The 18,904-nt window shown below is 45.3% G+C and overlaps 1 protein-coding gene across 4 annotated transcripts in view; it reads right to left on the reverse strand.

The window, feature by feature from the left end:
• MMRN1 (multimerin 1) overlaps positions 1-18,904 on the reverse strand; it is a 329,148-nt gene that overhangs the window by 142,408 nt on the left and 167,836 nt on the right. For all 4 annotated transcript variants that reach the window (XM_086961624.1, XM_086961623.1, XM_086961622.1 and 1 more), the window contains exon 2: positions 7,949-8,068. In XM_086961624.1, coding sequence (XP_086817750.1) covers positions 7,949-8,068 — 120 coding nt within the window. The remainder of the gene's footprint in view (positions 1-7,948; positions 8,069-18,904) is intronic.

Here is an 18,904-nt window from a genome sequence, read left to right on the forward strand (position 1 = left end):
CACTACGTAACCGTTTCTACTCAAAAAATGTATATTTTTATCGAATTAAAAGCCCATTTTATAGTTATTTTGGGCGAATTTCCATTATTTACTTTCCCCTTGATTCTAGTATTCTTAAGCCTACCTGCATAAAAAAGGAGGGTTATCATTATTTTATTATTAATATTTGCCTTAAAAAATATTAAAATAAAAAAAGGGGAAGTAAGAAAAAGGAAAATTATAGATAATACATTTTATAATATAACATATATATAATCCTTCTTACTTACCTATGTCCGATATGGACTCATATGAAGGCGATACCCCCCTAACTAATATGGAGGATGAAACAATTAGAAGTATGATTCACAGGGAAATGAGATCATGCATGTTTCTGACACATTCTAGGGTTATAGCGTCAAAGAGACCTCCTTCCCCCGGGGAGGATGACGCTGTACTAGCTCAAGATAACCTTACAGATGATGATGAAGTGGTCGAAATAAGGGGTAAAAAAACCAGAAAAAGAAATATTATAGAGCACTATAACAGGTCATAGTACCTCAAGCTTCATGGGAGAGCCTCACTCCTCAGATGCTTCGGGTGTCCTTAGCGGCACAACATTTAAAGGTGTCCCTCGCGGCACAACATTTAAAGGTGTCCCTCGAATTTTTTATGATGACATTGATCATGATGAGAATAATTCTGAATTCCCTGATGAATACATCCTCAACCTGGATGAAGACAACCAGAAATTTGACTCACAACTCTTTGATGATAATATTCCCTCCTACTCCAAAGATAACATTCTGGATCCTCTAGGTGAAGAGATGTTTTCTCCTCTTAACATTAAGCATCCTCGCAGCTCAGAATGGTTTCCTCACGATCATGTTAGTAAATTTATTACAAAGTGGTTAAGAAACCCTCTGGAGAGAGACACCCGAAACCGCCTAAGAGCAGAATGCTCAGACCATCTATTGAGGGGAAAGTCTGCAATACTCCAAACCTTGACCCCAAACTTATAAAGTACCTTTTTAAACTCGGAAGAGATCCCAGAAAGGGGATGGAGAGGTCCCTTAAAATTTGTCAGGACCGTCTCCTTGATGTTTTAGGACCCTTGTCCAAAATCATAGATGCTGCAGAGGATAGCTATATTAATGGCTCTCCACTTAACACTGATATTATCCGTGGCTGGAGCCAAAGGGGCTTTAGTTTTATTAAGCAACGCCAATGCCGGGCTCAAATCATAAAGAAGAAGGATTGTGCTTACTAAAATTAGCCCTAAACAAAGTGACCTAGCTGATAAAGAGCCCTCTCTCAATCCAAAGGGCTTACTCTTTTGTGAAGACCTGATTAAAACATTGGGTAAATACGTTTCCACATTTACGGCTTTGTATAAGGCCCACGAAAACATGAAACGAGTTTTCAACTCCAACAACCTTTTTGGCAGGGCCAGAAGAAGGGGTCAATCTTCTGGCCACTTTAATCGCAGGCCCTACTCCAGGTCCAGGGGTTTTGGTGGAAGAGGATTCCAATCTTCCAATCAAGCACAATTCTTCCCTTCAAGAGGATGAGGTTTCCGGTCCAGAGGCTTCAGTGCAAGAGGAGCATCTAATGACTCCAACACTCAGAGTGAGTACTACAATTCCTTACCCCGTTCCCCTTTTTTCCCCAAAAGTGGGAGGCAGACTAAAATTCTTTACCCAAAACTGGAAACTTATTTCTCAAGATCCTTGGGTCCTAAATACCATAAATGGGTTTACTATAGACTTTACAGAAAATCCTATACAAAATTACCTTCCCAGAGAAATTCCACTTGCCTTTGCTCAAGAGAAGATAATAGAGGAGGAGATATCCTCAATGCTCCAGAAAGGCGCAATGTTAGAAGTCCCGATGCATCTGCTGAAATTTATAAGTACACTCTTCCTCGTAGTGAAAAAAAACAAGGGTTGAAGACCTGTTATAAATCTGAGAGAACTCAGCAAATACATTGTTTACAGACACTTCAAGATGGAAGGCATCCATCTTCTCAGGGACTTATTGTTAGAAGGGGACTGGCTGGTCAAATTAGATCTGAAAGACGCTTATTTTACCATCCCTATGGCCAAGGAACATCAAACCTTCCTACAGTTGATTTGGAAGAACCAACTGCTCCAATTCCAAGCTCTTCCTTTCAGTCTATCATCAGCCCCTTGGTGTTTCACCAAGATAATGAGATCAGTCGCCTCGTGTCTAAGAGAGAAGGGTATTCGTATGATCATATACCCAGACGATATCCTTATCATGTCTCAAGATTACTCTCAGATTCTCCAGGATCTCAAAACTGTAGTAGACCTTTTGGAGAATCTGGGATTTATTGTAAACAAAGGAAAGTCAATACTATCTCCCTCAAAATCCATGGAATTTCTGTCTGGGTTTCACAGTAGACACCACCAATTGTCTTCTTCCTCTCCACCAAAAAAGTTTTCCAAAATCAAGAAAGAGATAAAGCATATCCTCAAACATCAGAATCTTTCTCTAAGGGAATTAGCCAGACTCCTGGGTCTCTTTCTTCTTCTATCCAAGCTATCTTTCCGGGCCCCCTAAATTATCGAGCCCTTCAAAGGATAAAAGCAAAGGCTCTGAGATCAGGACTGTGGTACGGGGACCATGTTTCCTTGAACCAAGAAGCCATAGTGGAACTGACATGGTGGTTAGAGAATCTGGATGCTTGGAACGGGAGAGTGATATTTGGTTTGGCACCAGACTTTATCTTAAAATCAGATGCGAGCCTTCATGGTTGGGGTGCCTGTCTTTTAGATCAGAACACTGGGGGAGTCTGGTCGCAGGAAGAATCTTTACACCATATACATTTCTTAGAACTCACCGCAGGTCTTTATGCGTTGATGAGTTCCAAGCACTCTCTTCAGGGCCAATCTGTTATTCTCAAAATGGACAACATGTCCGCAGTAGCTTACATAAATTGCCTAGGAGGTACCAAATCAGTAGATCTATAGAATTTGTCCAAAAAACGTTGGATGTTCTGCCTAGAACACAAGATCTCTCTAAGAGCAGAGTACCTTCCAGGGAAATCAAAGCTTTGCGCGGATTGGAACTCGAGATTCCTCTTGGATCACACCGACTGGAAGCTCAACACTTTTGTGTTCAACTCCCTCAACAATTTTTGGGGTCCCTTCGAAATATATCTATTCGCGAGCAGACTGACATTCCAATTGGAGAATTATTACAGCTGGATGCCCGACCCGTGCTCTAGCAGTGAACGCATTTCTCCAATCATGGAAAGGGATCAATGCATATGCCTTTTCTCCTTTCGCCATGATCCAGAGAGTCCTTCCGAAGGTGATACACCTTGCGCTTCAATTGTCCTGGTGACTCCCTTTTGGCCATCCCAAGCTTGGTTTCCGACTACTCTGGAACTGGCTTACGATCTTCCATTCCTTATTCCTCCCCTCAAGGACCTACTTACAGACGTAGACGGTTAAATTCACCCTCTTGTTCAAACAGGGAATTTGAACCTTCTTGCCTGGAGGGTGTCAGGAGATCCAATGATCTCGCAGGACTTTCGTCGACAGCTTCAACTCTCCTCAGAGAGTCTTGGGCTCCTGGAACACACTACAGGTATAACAACATTTGGAAAATTTGGTTACGTTGGTGCCTGGAAAGGAACCTGGATTCCGTACAAGCTCCTATCGTTGATATAGCCAATTTCCTTGTGAAACAATTCGATAGAGGTCTTAGTTATAGGTCTGTCAATTGTTACAGGTCAGCTATTTCAGCAGGTCATGCCCTAGTCAACGGTAAAATGGTAGGTAATATTGCTATTATTTGCCGAGTCCTAAAAAGTATTAGACTTAGGAGACCTCCAAAACCTAGATATCAATCTCTGTGGGATGTTAAATTAATCCTTGACATTTCTGTAGTTGGCCTGTTAACTCTCTTTTAAACACAAAGAACCTTTCAATCAAATGAGCTACTCTTCTTTGTTTGATTTCTTGTCGAAGAGTCTCTGATGTCAAAGATCTTGATATTTCTTATAGGTTTTATGATATTTTTGGAGTCAAATTTGAACTGCATAGAAGAACCAAGACTATGTCTGATTCTATTTTTTATCCTCGCTTTGATTTATGTAAAAAACTTTGGGCCAGATGTAGGTGGCCAGATACCGGTCGGTAACGGCCGATTTCGGCCGTTACCGACCGGTATTTGTAGCTATTTGTAGCCGGTATTTGTAGCTTCAGATGTAGGGGGCCTAAATATTACCGATTCTGTAAATTTACCGAATTGGTAAATTTACCGATTCAGTAAATTACCGAATCGGTAAATTTACAGAATCGGTAATATGGGATGTAGGTGGCACTGAAAATAGTGCCACAGGCCCTTAAAAATTCGTTATTTACCATCAAATACTATTTGATGTGACACACATACATGCCCTTAGGGTATGTATGTGTGCCACATGGCACACAAGCCTGAATCAGGGGTGCAACAGGGTGTTAAAGTGACACCCTGTCCCCCTTGTCAATTCGGTAATTTTACCGATTCGATATTTACCGATTCGGTAATTGCCTTGAGGCCCATAGGAATCAATGGCAATTACCGAATCGGTAAATACCTATTCGGTAATTACCAAATGTTACTGATTCAGTAATTAATTCGGTAAAAATACCTACATAGCATTTACCGATTTGTAAATACCGAATCGGTAAAATTCGGTATTTACGAATCGGTAAATACTAATTACCTACATCGGGCCCTTAGTGTTGTGGATTGTATGAAAGAATGTGACTTAAGAATGAATTGTCTTCGCCCTTCTGGTGTACATCAATTACTTATTTATTTCGTTAAACCTCATAAAGGTGTTACTTCTGCTTCTATTGCTAGATGGGTCAAAATTGTTATGAACCTTGCAGGTATTGATTTGAACATTTTCAAACCACATTCTATCAGAGGCGCAATGACTAGTAAGTCATTTTGGTTAGGTGGTAAATTAGATGATATTCTTAAAGCTGCTGATTGGTCTAACTCTAGAACTTTTGCTCATTACTATTGCAAACCTATTTCTCACATCTGATGTTGTTTTACATGGCTACCAATATGCATAATGGTAGCCTCCGGTCTTGTAATGAAATTGCGATTCTCCTAATACCATGACTAGAGAATCTGGATTTCATAAAAAGACACGGAGACTAACATTATCACTCCCACCCTTTCCCTTGGGTGGTTGGATAGTTGGTTTTATCTTACAGTATACCTTTTACATACTCTGTATATTGTATTTTCATGTTTTGATTACTTTGCATTTATTATGATTAAACTTCTTTTCATGTTTAATATGCACCCTCTTTGTTTGAAAATTTTATATCTTCTCTTTTTTCAGATAATCTCTCGTAACTTCTTTGTTGTGATCCACGGATCAATTTATTCATCTTTCTTCTTCAAGATACACTAAAGTGCTTATGAGTTCTACTTCAAGTTTGTTGGATTGTTCCTCCAAGTTTATTGGTCTGCGGATTGTTTCTTCAAGTTTATTGGACTGTTCCTGCTATTTTATTGAACCATTTTTCCTCCTTTACACCACATTTAATAGTAGCTGATTGCCTAGTGCTCATGCCATATACTTATTTTCTAACGTTCTAATATGAACTCGCTTTATGATGTATGCGGCTGCTTGGTTCTGCATTAAAAGTTGCATGCATAATGTTAGCCTCTGTGTCTTTAATGAAATCCAGATTCTCTAGGTAATAGGAGAATCGCAATTTTCTCCTTAAATTGCTGAAGGAAGGTCACGTTGGAGCATAGTAACAAGTAAATGAGACTCAATTTGTAAGTCCTAAGTGCTTGACAGAAGAACCAGCAAACTGAGTTTGCCAGTTCAACTCACGCTTGATTATTCGGCAGAGCATCATTTTTTGTTACTAAGCTTCAATGTGAGCTTACATGTAATAAGTTCTTAGTTGATTTATTCCCTGTGCTTAACATATACTATTGGTTTAAGCTGTTATACAGCAGGTACATTCTTTTTTTTTACAGAGTTTTATATAGCACGACCTTTAACCGAATCGGGTATCAAAGCGCTTTTCATAGCACCAGTTCCGATACATGAGGCACACATTCATTTTTGTTGAGCACGGGGAGATTAAGTGATTTGCCCAGAATCACAGGATGTTCAGCGTCACTGCCGAGACTCGAACCCAGTTCCCCAGGTCCGGGGTCGACCGCCCTAGCCGTTAGGCAAATTCCTCTCTTCTTGCATTGCTATGGGTCTCACTGAAACCCTATTAATATTCATGGTCCTGAGGATGCTCTCACGTACTCACGATTTAGGAGACTGAAATGTAGATGCTGTTCCGCCACTCATTTGTTACTGACTGGATCCTTGCATTGATGGATTTATATTAAGGAAAGTTTTCAGTTATCATGAGAGTGGACTTTACATGCATTACTCTATAAACTTTGGTTTGGTTTTTCGATTTATGCTACAAGATTAATGTATGCATGGTTTGACTTATTTTATTGTACCGTACAACTTTGATTCTTTTGAATGAAAATAATATACATGATTTGTTCATATTTTCTTGCGTTCACCTGCTTCTCTCTGTTTTACTTTTCCATTATGGTTTTATTTAATGAATAATACATGCCTGCTTTTGGATTAATTCCTTTTGAGTACCAGTCCAAATAATCTCATAAGTAATTCCCTTGTTACCACGCTACCTTATGTAGTATAGATACCCTGGCTTCAGAGGGGTTATTGGGTTGCTCATCCTTTTTATGCTGTTTACCCTTCCTCGGAGAAGGGCTCCCTTCTCTCCCTTATTTGTGAGGGAGAGTGTTTGCACTCCTTATAATGCTCTGTCAGAGCTGACATGACATGTTCAGAAACATGCTCTCCAACTCTCTCCTGTGAAGGGGGTGTCTGTGTACTCTCTGCAGTATTTTTTAGGATGTGACACCCTCTGCTAAAAGAAGTGCTCCTTCCCTCCTGTGAAGGTGTGTGTTGGCACTCTGCAATGGTTAGTAAGAGAAGATGGTCATGGTCAGCATAGCTTTGCAGAAATTAAGTGAACTATACTCTACCCCATAAATTGTTATATATTGCGAGGCAGATTAATGCTATGCTTTATTAACCAAACTAAGTTCCCAAAATGGTATTGAAGCATACACGTTTAATGAGATACTGGGATGACAGTCAATGCAGGGCCTTACAAATGAGGCAGAAAGTCTTAACTTTGACCCATCGCTTGATTGGGAGTTAGCAAAATAACATCTGCAGCACATGGCATGCCAAAGATGAGGAAATCTTGTGGTTTCTGTTGCAGGGGACCCTGGACAGTGCCTTGAGTAGAAGACCCCATTGGAGATTACGATATCTTAAAAACAATTTTTCGCGTGTCGCAATAGTGAATATCCGTCTTTGAGCGTCAAAACTCAGGATCAGTTTGTTTAGGTTCACTGCTGAAATATGAACCATGTATATGAGGCATCAAATAACCTCACACTGAGATGCTCACAAAAACTGAGATGGCAACACCACACTAAGAATTACCAACACCATGGGGTGAAGTATTTCACGGACGCTATATCATTACACATTTCCAACTTTGGAATGGGGAGTTGCTGTTGTTGTAAATGTTTGCATGGTGAGATCTCAAGGGGTTTTCCCCATTCTAGGCACTTTTTCCCAGGAATATTTTGCCAGGTTTTTGCTTGGGAAATTCTCTGTTGAAAACCCCAAAGAAGTGTTTTTGCAGCAGACATGATGATGGATGATCACAATTGGAGCAGAAACTCCTGTTTTCACCTGAATCAGAATTACAGGCACACTCGAAATAAGAAAGCCCTGTATGTCTAATCATGTTACCAAATGTTCAACAGACTCGGCAATGCAAAGTGTTTCGATGGTGGATCTGAATGGTACAGTACAGAACAAGAATGTGATGCTGCGGCAATGCATATTTCAAACAATACTTACCTTATGGGACAGCCTCCAAACTTTGCAGTACAGGGATCCTTTACTGCTGATATAAATGTTTCCACATTATCCGCTACGACATTTGGCGAGAGCCTTGTATGGACATATGCGCACCAGTTCCTGTGGAAGAGAAAGACATTATGTGTGACTTATTTGGATTTTCATGTATCCATGTAGGTTGACTCTTGCAAAAACTACAAATATATGTTCATTTTGTTGCAACAAGAAAACCACCTTAGTGGGATTTGTCTAAACACATTGTCAAACATGCATGCTTTTAAGCATGCGCCCTACAAACATGGCCTCTTTTGTTTCAAAAATACTCATATTGAAAAACAGAGTAAACAGTTGTGTAGTCTGCATTGCCAGAGTGGTTGGGGTAAAATTATAAAAAAAAAATCCTTGTTTTGTTGGGCACTTCGTGGTCCAGGTGCCTTGCACGCATAATTAGGATCAATTGGTTCAAATGTAGCATTTCATGCAGGATTGTTTCTGTGCTGGATGGGGCATCACACAGCACAAAAACAATCCATTAAGTTTTTTTTTTTCACTTTCTACGTGTTCTGGAGAATGCAGCACAAGCAGAAAGGGGGAAAGACCAAGGAGAAATAGAGATATTTCACTGTGTTACTCGTCCCCTGGGAAGGCGTAGCATTTCGATGCATTCCCTGGTCTACCACACATGAATATCTGGGAATGCGCCAAAGTCCATAAGTGGATGCATGGAAACACCCACGCTCCACCCATGGAACGCCTCCTTGGGGCATGGTGGCACAAGGCAACGACTTGTGTTGCCTTGTGTTACTCCAAATGTAACCAAGGTACTCAGGGCCATGCAAGTTGTCCTTGCTTAGCTTGGTAAACCTTATTCTTGATTTTTATGTTGCCCTGCGTCCCCTTACATGGCACAAGGATGACACAAAACCTTTGATAAATATGGCCCTCAATCTTTACTAATTGGCTTAATGTAGCCAAGAATCGACAATTTTTGGTTTCTTCATAGGCCCCTTTTCATGAACAAGGATCAGTAGAGATTCCTTGAATGACACAGACATATGATAGGTATTTATTAATGTCTTGAAGACTAAAAGAAATCTCCATTAACATAGATAAAAAGAGAATGTTGATCATAAACTCTAAAATCATGGACCATGGCTCTAAGAAGACTAGATAGCCGAAGACATGACATCCTTACTTTTACTAAGGCATGTTCCCCAAACTCTGACAACGAATAGGGTGTACATCCTCAAAACAGCTGAGAAGTCCACCTTAAACATCACTGGGATATTTGACCCATACATCAGCTGAAATGTAGTTAGTTTTATGTTTATGCTTGTTTGGCTTGTAGCTATCTGCTTCTTTTTTCCAGAATAACATGTGACCTGGCTGCAACCTCTATGTTCTTCACAAATGAACCTCAGCAAGTTAATTATGGCTTGTCTTGTATTTATGGCTCTACTTTTGCGATGTGGTTCAAGCTTTACCTATTTTTCCTGCTGGTCTCTACCTTGTGAGGATGTCCTGGTGGTCATTGTGGGGTGAGTATGGTTTGCATTCATTTTTTACTTACAGGTTATATGTTGTGAGTGTTTATGGGCAATTTCCTGTTAGGGGGGTTTAGAAGCGTCCTTTGCTTAAAACGGCTTCCTCAGTGAATTCCATGAAATTGATTTGCGTCTCAAAAATGCCCCCTATCAAGCTGACTTTTTTACATTCATAAAGGGGAAGGGGCTCCAAAACGAACCCTTCCCTTTTGCAAATGGGTTACCACCCAAACTCAGGAGTTGGTCATTTTGCAATGCTTCTTCATTGGATTTTGTTTTTTAGACCCTGAAACATTTTATGCTAACTTGATACTTAGGATGTGTTAGAAATTTGGATTTTGGTTGAGAGGGTTGAAAGCCCTACTCAATCAAAAACCACAATCCTTGCCACGGTGAACCTCAAAACGTCACAAAATTAACCCTGTGACCCAAGTACCTTTCAAATTTATTTTCTGTCGAACGAGCACATAGGGCACCAATACCGCCGCCCCGTTCCAGAGCTCAGCCTAGGACGATTATAGCCTAGATTTTCAACCATCCTGACCGCGATGCAATTCTTACACACCATTCACTCTCATGGGGACCTCGCCTATGAAAATGCAATGATTCGCTTTTTCCTGGATTTTTTAGTTCAGGTACAGCACCAGTGTAGCAGCTTTGACGAAGTTAAGAAAGTGATCAGGGTCAAACATCTTAAGTCCATGATGTTATACCCTGCAGGACTTCATGCGGTGGCAGAAGGGAAGACATGGCATTTCACCAGGCCAGAGGAGGCCTGAGATTGGCTCGATGGCTGGTGTATGCTCGCACTGAGGGCATAATCGGAGAGGAAGAAGGGGAACCCAAGTGAATGACAAGAAGATTATAACCCAGCTAACAGTGAAGGGAGAGAATGCCCCACAAAACATTTAACTGACGAACCCCTCAGAATAACAGTACTGTGCTGCTGATTTGCCATGCTGATGGAGCACACTAACTGTTGATGAGAGGTCCTGGTAATACACATGGTATTCATTGTACTCCTGGTGTAGTTGAGTCTGCATGGAAATGGAATGTGACTGACCTAGGGGGTGAGGAAAGGAAAAAGACTATTGAGAGTCTCATATTGTAGTTCTGAAGGCATTCAGCTATGTCAATGGACCATGATGTATTGCTTTAGGCTTGATTTGGCAGTGCCAGCCAAACCTACATAGTTTTGATGATTCTGTTTGGGTGACAGGCGCTCTGCAAATTGGGGGAGCGGTCAGTTTCAGTCGGACAGTGCAGGGTAGCAGTGTGGGGGGAGTACCTTAGGGGTGGGCCATTTTGTCATTGTACGGTGTTTAGAATACATGTGATACTTGCTTTTGGCTCAGTCTTACTAGGATACAGGGAACATGGGAGATGGCCATTTTATAGTGGGGGGAGGGGATACACCGCATGCCCGGGGGGTGGGCCGCACGGCCCGCACCTCAATCAGATATCACATGGAGTCTCGAGCAGGCTCAGCTTTGAGGGTTGTGACGGGGAATGTCAATGGCCTCTGTAACAATATTAAACACACCATAGTTCTGCAATATCTTCGGAGGCACGGCTCAGGCTTAATCCTTCTACAGGAGATCCACTTGAAAGGCAATCATTATAAGGCACTTGATAGATTTGCTTATACTCTTCTCAGAGGTGTAAGCAAACTTATTAAAACATTAGTGCCCTTCATTCCAGGTCGCACCTGGCATGATCCCCTCAGTGAAAATGTTGCACAGACGGGCACTTAGGAGGGCTGCACACTTAACCTATAATCAATGTACATGCCACAGATGCTCCACGCTGATACATTGCCAGCACTACTGCTTGACATGTCACCTGGCACTCTTATACTGGGGGTGACAAGAATGCCACCATGGACCTGGAGAAGGATAGGGTCTCCTGGTCCCGCTATGGCACCGGCCCAAAACCCATGCTGGCCTTTGTAGATGTAGTGTGGCTGATAGACTTGTGGCATGAACATAATCCCACAGCATGGCAGTACACATATTTTGCTGTTGCACACGGCAGCTGCTCCCGCATCGATCATATTTTCACCCTCCGCACACATGCAGGCCTGTTTCACAGCACAGCACATAAAGCACATGGCATCCCAGTCCACTCCCTGGTGAAAGTACTGCTACAGGTTCCTCCAAGAGACACCACTCTGCTCCCAGAATTAACCCCTGGCATTTCAAAGGCAAAACATTAATGGAGAAGTTCAGGGATCGGACAAAGCAATATTTTCAGGAGAATGAGTGGACATTGCATTCTGACTGCACTCTTTGGGAATCCTTTACTGCGGTAATATTGGGGCATTTCCAGCCTTTGATAGGGGAAACAAATATTGAAATGTGAAGAACTTGAAAAGGAGATCCCTCTACTAGACGCTTGGGTGCCACAGAAGGAGACACCTGTCTCTCCCCTAGGTCTCCAGCACTGCCTTAAACAACAAGAACTGCGGGATCTACCTAAAAACAAAGCCTGGGTGCATGCGATGCAGCATAGGCTCTGTGACGTTAGGGACAAAGCGAACAAACTAGTAGCCTGGTTAGAAAAAAGGGACAATGAGAGAAACTGTGTTCTTGAAACCCAGAATCCTGGGGCCTGTACACATTTCTGGGGTGGCTATAGCAGAAGCGTTTGCAGCTTATTACAAGACACTATACATGTCTACTCCTGATATGACTGGGGTCGGCTGCACTGAGCTTCTCAGGGATCACCCACCTCACTCTGTCAGTTGAAGATGGGGAGATTTGGAGCAAGACTTCACAGCCGAAGAAATAGAGGGGGGCCATCTGAGACGTGCAATCCAGTAAAGCTGCAAGCCCTTACGGCCTGCAGGTGGAGCTCTACAAGGGTATTGGGGACAAGGCAGCAAAGCCTATGCTTAATTTGTTTCAGACAGCCAGGAAGGAGGGTTGCCTGCCGGATGACCAGAGGATTGCAACTATTGTAGCAATCCTAAAAAATAGGCGAATCTCCTGAGAAGTGTAAATCATACAGGCCCATAATACTTTGATTCTAGAAGCCAAGGTACTGGTGAAGGCCCTGGCCAACAGGTTGTGAACAGTGAATTTCTCGGTGGTCCTCCCTGACCAATCAGGATTCATGCTCACAGAAGCACCTGATTAAATCTCAGGCGCCTCTCGGAGTACAACATGGGACCAAAGCCCAGCAAGGGTAAGGGGCTCTGCTGCTCTCGCTGGACGTGCAAATGGTATTCAACAGCATTTTGTTGCCCTAATTGTTCACTGCGTTGACTAAATTGGGATTAGGCCCCGATTTGGTGAGTGGATCAAAATCCTTTATCGAGCCCGAACAGTGAGTGTGTGGGTTAACAGTACAGTGTCCTGCTCTTTTGACTTGCACAAAGACCGAGGCAGGGATATCCACTGTCCCCAGTGATACTTGCTTTAGAGCTAGAACCTCTGGCAGCCTTGCTCCATCAGGACTCGCTAATACAGGGCATTATAGGTGAGGGGGACTGGGAAGAATAAATCTGCCTATATGCCAATGACATATTACTGTATGCTGCGCTCTCCCGCCTCACGGTTGAAAGGTTACTACATATTTTCCAATTGGTTGGCATCTATTCTTGGTTTTAAATTAACTTGGACAAGTCTCTGAATTTTCCTATGATGGAGTATATTCCTCCTCTGTCATCCAGATTTAAAGCCCTGACTGTGAAAGAGCAGTTTAAATAGGGGGACATCCATATCTGTGTTGTTGTCCACTGGAGAAGACTCCAGTAGCCCCGGTTTGGTAGAGCTGTCCTATTTAAGATGAAAGCCCCACTGTGCTTGTTCTATATTATACAGAGTTCCCCATACAAAATAACACTAAACATCTTCCAGAAGGTTGACAGTGAGGGGGCAGTCCTAGATATAATGAAATATTATTGGGAAGCCCAGCTGATTTTCAGTTAATGACTGGGTGTTCACGGATAGAGGCAAACCCACCTACTGGGTGAATCGCCAGGTATTGGGAAGTGGAGGCTACCCAGCAGTGTTGTACCAAAGGAGGCAAGAAGGTTGGCTGCCAATCAAAACACAGACAGTGGTTCTTGCGTGGTGTGAGGTCACTAGACATCTGGGCTGGGAAGGCAGGCTTATGGAGAGGGTCCGGCTGCGGGAAAGTGCTCTACTGGAGGTGGAGAACATGAAGGGATTCCACAAGTGGAGACTCCTGATCAGGGACCACCTCGGGATATCTGGGGAGGCCAGACACTGATTACATTTGATGACTTGAGGTCAGAATAACGGATGACAGACAGCGAGATGTTTCGATACCTACAGCTGGGACAGGCACTATTTTTACACATATTAGAGGAAAACAACTGCCTGAATACACGCATTTGGACGACCGGCTATTGTTTTACCCTAGGACAGACAAAGCCACCCTAAGGGAAGCGTGGGATGCGGATTTCGGGCTTCCGGTGAATGAGTACTGGGTGGAGGCAATCCTGAGCTCTTGAGAAAAAGCTATATATGCGCACTTCCACCTGATCAACTGCAGATCCAACACAGAGGTAGTGGGGTCCTTTTTCCAGATATTATGGGCTTGCCCAAAAATCCCAAAATAATGGCGGGAGATAGCACAGGTCATGGCCAGAGTCATTGGCATAGATATCCCACTGGAGACACAGTGGCATAACCTTTGCATGAAGGGAGAGAAGGTGTGGCCTACCTATCACAAAATATGGCTGATATTGGTGGTGGGTATGGCAAAAACAAATATAGTGAGGGCTTGGGTTGTGGATCGTCCTCCGAGGGTGGCAGACTGGAAAACTGACCTGGATTGGTGTCAACAAGCTGAGAACGTGGTCTATCAGAGTTGGGGATGCCCAAAAAAATGGGAAAAGACTGGGGCCTATGGGAGGCGTATAGAGGCCACTGAAGATACACCCTGGGGGAACCACAGACATGTTCATAAAGAGTAAAGAGGCTTAGGTACTACTTGAACTATGCTGAGATGTGCCTATTGTACAGTAGGAAGCCTTTATAATCTATTTGACTTTAACAGACACTGTAAACATGGTGTATTTCTATTCTCGCATTGTCTCGCATTGTCAGTAATGATTTTACATGTATAGACCTGTCCATGTATGCTGAGCAAACTGTTCAGAAACATCACAAAATTAACCTGTGCTTATTCGTCTGGTAGCTTGGCACAAAGCAGTCAGGCTTAACTTAGAAGAAATGTGAAAATATTTTTCGCTCGAGATAGAGACTCTGTCCCTTGGTGCTGATAGCTCGCTACAGGTGTAGCTGGGAGCCAACGCGTTTTCGGAGGGCATTTACCAGCTGTCCAAAGGAGGACCCGGCCGCAGCGGAGGTGAGAGGCGCGGCGAGCGGGACTGCGAGGACCAGCATTCCTGAACACCGCCAGCTGGTTCCTCTTCCCGCCGCGCCGCGCCCCCTCCCAGTGCCACGCCCCCCCGCCTGAAACGCACATAACCTCTCGCGGCCCCCGCTTCGCGGGAGCCGCTCGAGATAGAGACTCTGTCCCTTGGTGCTGATAGCTCGCTACAGGTGTAGCTGGGAGCCAACGCGTTTTCGGAGGGCATTTACCAGCTGTCCAAAGGAGGACCCGGCCGCAGCGGAGGTGAGAGGCGCGGCGTGCGGGACTGCGAGGACCAGCATTCCTGAACACCGCCAGCTGGTTCCTCTTCCCGCCGCGCCGCGCCCCCTCCCAGTGCCACGCTCCCCCGCCTGAAACGCACATAACCTCTCGCGGCACCCGCTTCGCGGGAGCCGCTCGAGATAGAGACTCTGTCCCTTGGTGCTGATAGCTCGCTTCAGGTGTAGCTGGGAGCCAACGCGTTTTCGGAGGGCATTTACCAGCTGTCCAAAGGAGGACCCGGCCGCAGCGGAGGTGAGAGGCGCGGCGAGCGGGACTGCGAGGACCAGCATTCCTGAACACCGCCAGCTGGTTCCTCTTCCCGCCGCGCCGCGCCCCCTTTCCCAGTGCCACGCCCCCCCGCCTGAAACGCACATAACCTCTCGCGGCCCCCGCTTCGCGGGAGCCGCTCGAGATAGAGACTCTGTCCCTTGGTGCTGATAGCTCGCTACAGGTGTAGGTGGGAGCCAACGCGTTTTCGGAGGGCATTTACCAGCTGTCCAAAGGAGGACCCGGCCGCAGCGGAGGTGAGAGGCGCGGCGAGCGGGACTGCGAGGACCAGCATTCCTGAACACCGCCAGCTGGTTCCTCTTCCCGCCGCGCCGCGCCCCCTCCCAGTGCCACGCCCCCCTGTCATACTTAGGAGCACTTGGGCACGCGCAACGCGGGACGCGCGCGGGGCGATCCCCGGGGCGAAGACCGGGCAAAGAGCGGGCCGTTCTAGGCCGTTAGAGGCCGGCAGAGACCGGACCGGGCCCCCCCTCTAACGTCGTCCCCGCCTCAAGGCTATTCTCCTCACTCCAACAGCCTGCGGTTTTTGACTGTTTCCTTCGCCATGGCAACTAGAGTATCCAGGAGCAAGGCTGCCCAACAGTGTTCTGGCACACTGGAAAAATTCTTTCCTAAGGCTAGTGCTGCGGCTAATAAAGGTCGCACAGTTTCAGTCACTCTCCTTGAGGTGAACGCAGAAAATACGTCAGTGATAGCAAACCCTTCGGACTCCTCCTCCATCGATGTTAGTACTCCAATAATCCTTGACGACACCCATTTATCCCTTATGGATAGTATTGATCAGACAATCGAGTCTGTCCTCCAACAACTTAGGACCCCGTCTAATCCATCTAGGGATAGTGAACCACTGCGCCCCTCGGGTGTGGTGGAGACCACTCCGTATATGAATAGTGCGGAATCGACTAAGGCGCAGGATGAAGGGCAAATTGTAGCGGTAATGGACCCTGTAAGCAGTAGAGTGGACCATCCTCCAAAAAGGAAAAGGTCAAGGAAGCTTAGAGGGGTAAAAAGGGCCAAAGTCGATAAAACCAATCCAACATTAGATGTTAGCTAAGACACTTCGGCATCTCCTGTGGCCACCTCCCCGGGAACTGGGTCTGATCAACCAGACTCGCCAATAGACACAGTGGTAACTGGGTGCCCTGGGCCGTTCATATTTGGTGGGAATCCCCCTAATGCGCCAGAGGCTCTGATTGGCTCATTTAGGGATATTCTCAGGAGCCTGTTGGAGCCCCTGTCTGCAAAACTGGACTCTATAGCTGCTAGACTTACGGCTATAGAAAATGCATATAACAGAAACAGTCCTATTAGGGGGTTGGGCCCAAGTACACAGACGGCTCCCCGGGAATCTGTAGGGAACAGACCATCTACTGCTGGAATCAGCATACAGGCACCGGCTGGGGCACAACACACCGTTACAGGCAGTCATCCTCCCCCACTGCCCTCCTCACAAACGTCTAGGCCCCCAGTCCCTGCACCCAGAAGATCTAAACAACTGACATTATCCCATCCAATGAGTGTCGGGGGAGCTAACAATGACCATATTGGTCGCCCTACTAGCCCTAACACCAGGCGCAGGGCGGTCAATCTGCCCCCTGAGGCTGTGCCTTACACAGTGATTATGGTGGGAGTTCCTGAGCTCACTGGCGACACCAGAGAGCCACAGGACTCACTCCGTAACAAAGTCATTAGTTGGCTTAATATCAACAGGCCCCTCCCTCCTAATATTAAAGGCGATGTGTTGATGGTCAGAAGGATCCCTTGGATCGGAGTCACCCCTAAAAATAGGGTAGGGGACTGTATCATAATTAGCTTTAAAAGCCCACTGGTTGCCCCGTACATCTGTAACTGGCTGACAAGGCCGAATAAGTCCAACATAGAACTAGTTTCCCTCTCATATTTTTATCCAAATGTTTCCAATCTAGCTGTGGGGAGGGATCAGAGTTGGACCAGAGTGGGCTTCGCCGTAGATGGCTCACGGTACAGACCCAAGTATAACACATTTCCCGCTCATGACAACTTTGCCCATAAGAATAGATTTTCTTGCCTGGACCAGGTTGATTGACCACAAAGGGGAGACTCAGCACAAATGCTAGCAAATTCTGCCTATGGGTCTATACTCAGGGGGGAAGGCACAACTGTTCCCGTAATTGAAAGAAGGTCCCTGGCCCCTGTAAATGAGGGGGGGAACGCCCTGGGAAGCACCCAAGTTCCAGATGGGGATCCACCAAGCACATCAACTGCTCCTACAATGCAGTTGGTGGAGCTTGCTGAATCACCAACCTCGCCGCCCAATACTATTGGTTTGGGTGACCTGGGTATTTCTGCACATGTCATCCTGCCTACATCTAGTGAAGCAGGTCCACAACCCCAAGATCCAGGCTTGACTATTCTTTCCTGGAATGTAGCTGACATTTCAAGTAAGGTGGGCACCCCGGAGTGGGATACCCTGGTTAGCAAAGGGGATATTCTCCTCTTTCAGGAGACTTGGGCAAGGGCACCACAGACTAGGAGGGGATATAACACCTTTGAAATTCTGGCAAAGTCGAATGGGAGGGGGAGACCCTCGGGTGGTCTAGCAATTTGGGTGGCGAGCCACATTGGGTGCCAAGTGGAAAGGATGGACACACTTTCACAGGACATTCAGTGTGTCCTCCTCAGATTGCCTGGTAAAAGCACATGGGCTATTGTTAACGTCTACTCACGTCCAGTTGTAGTGGGCAAGGAATCCCCAGCCCTAGTTGATCTCTCATCTTTTCTAGGGCAACTGCCAGGTGACCTGAAAATAGTGATGGGAGGGGATTTCAACGGTCATTTTGAACCCCTGGAAGGCCTAATGGAGGGCGCCTTTACTGCTGAGGATGACCACTGGGGAGTTCCACCTTCTACTTCACCTCATCCCAAAGCCTGGTCCCCGCTGGTAGTACAACTTACCTCCCTTACTCTGAACTTTGCACTGAGGGCGTGTAATGGACGCACCCCTTCTGACACCCCTTCGGTGTGCACTTTTAACAAAAAGGGCCAGGAGTCAAGGTTGGACTACATATTTATAGATATTTCCCTGTGGCCCAAAGTTCAAGACTTTAGAGTGATCCCGAGGACAGACAGTGACCATAATTCCCTTCTGTTGGAGATCCATCACCCTGCCCCTGCTGTAGGGCTGCCAACCATCGATTCTGGAGTAGACCAGGGAGACTTACTACTCACTACAAGTAGGCGCCGGGTGAAATGGGGGAAGCTAGTCGATAAAGAAGAAGCCATAAATAATCTTTATGGCATAGCACTCCCCAGGTTCCAGGAGGTGGATGCTCTCATCAATCAACCAAGACCCTCGGATTACAATGAGAGACTATATGGCATTCACCAGGCCCTAGTGAGGGACCTCGCAGATGTTTTCAATCCGGCGCTGCCCATCAGAAGGAAAAAGTCTCGCGCCCCGACCTGGTACACCTCTACCTGTAGGAAAACCAAGTCTGAGCTACTTGCCGCAATTAAA

The sequence above is a fragment of the Lissotriton vulgaris genome, chromosome 3_1 (assembly GCF_964263255.1).
Source record: "Lissotriton vulgaris chromosome 3_1, aLisVul1.2, whole genome shotgun sequence".
Classification (NCBI taxonomy): domain Eukaryota; kingdom Metazoa; phylum Chordata; class Amphibia; order Caudata; family Salamandridae; genus Lissotriton; species Lissotriton vulgaris.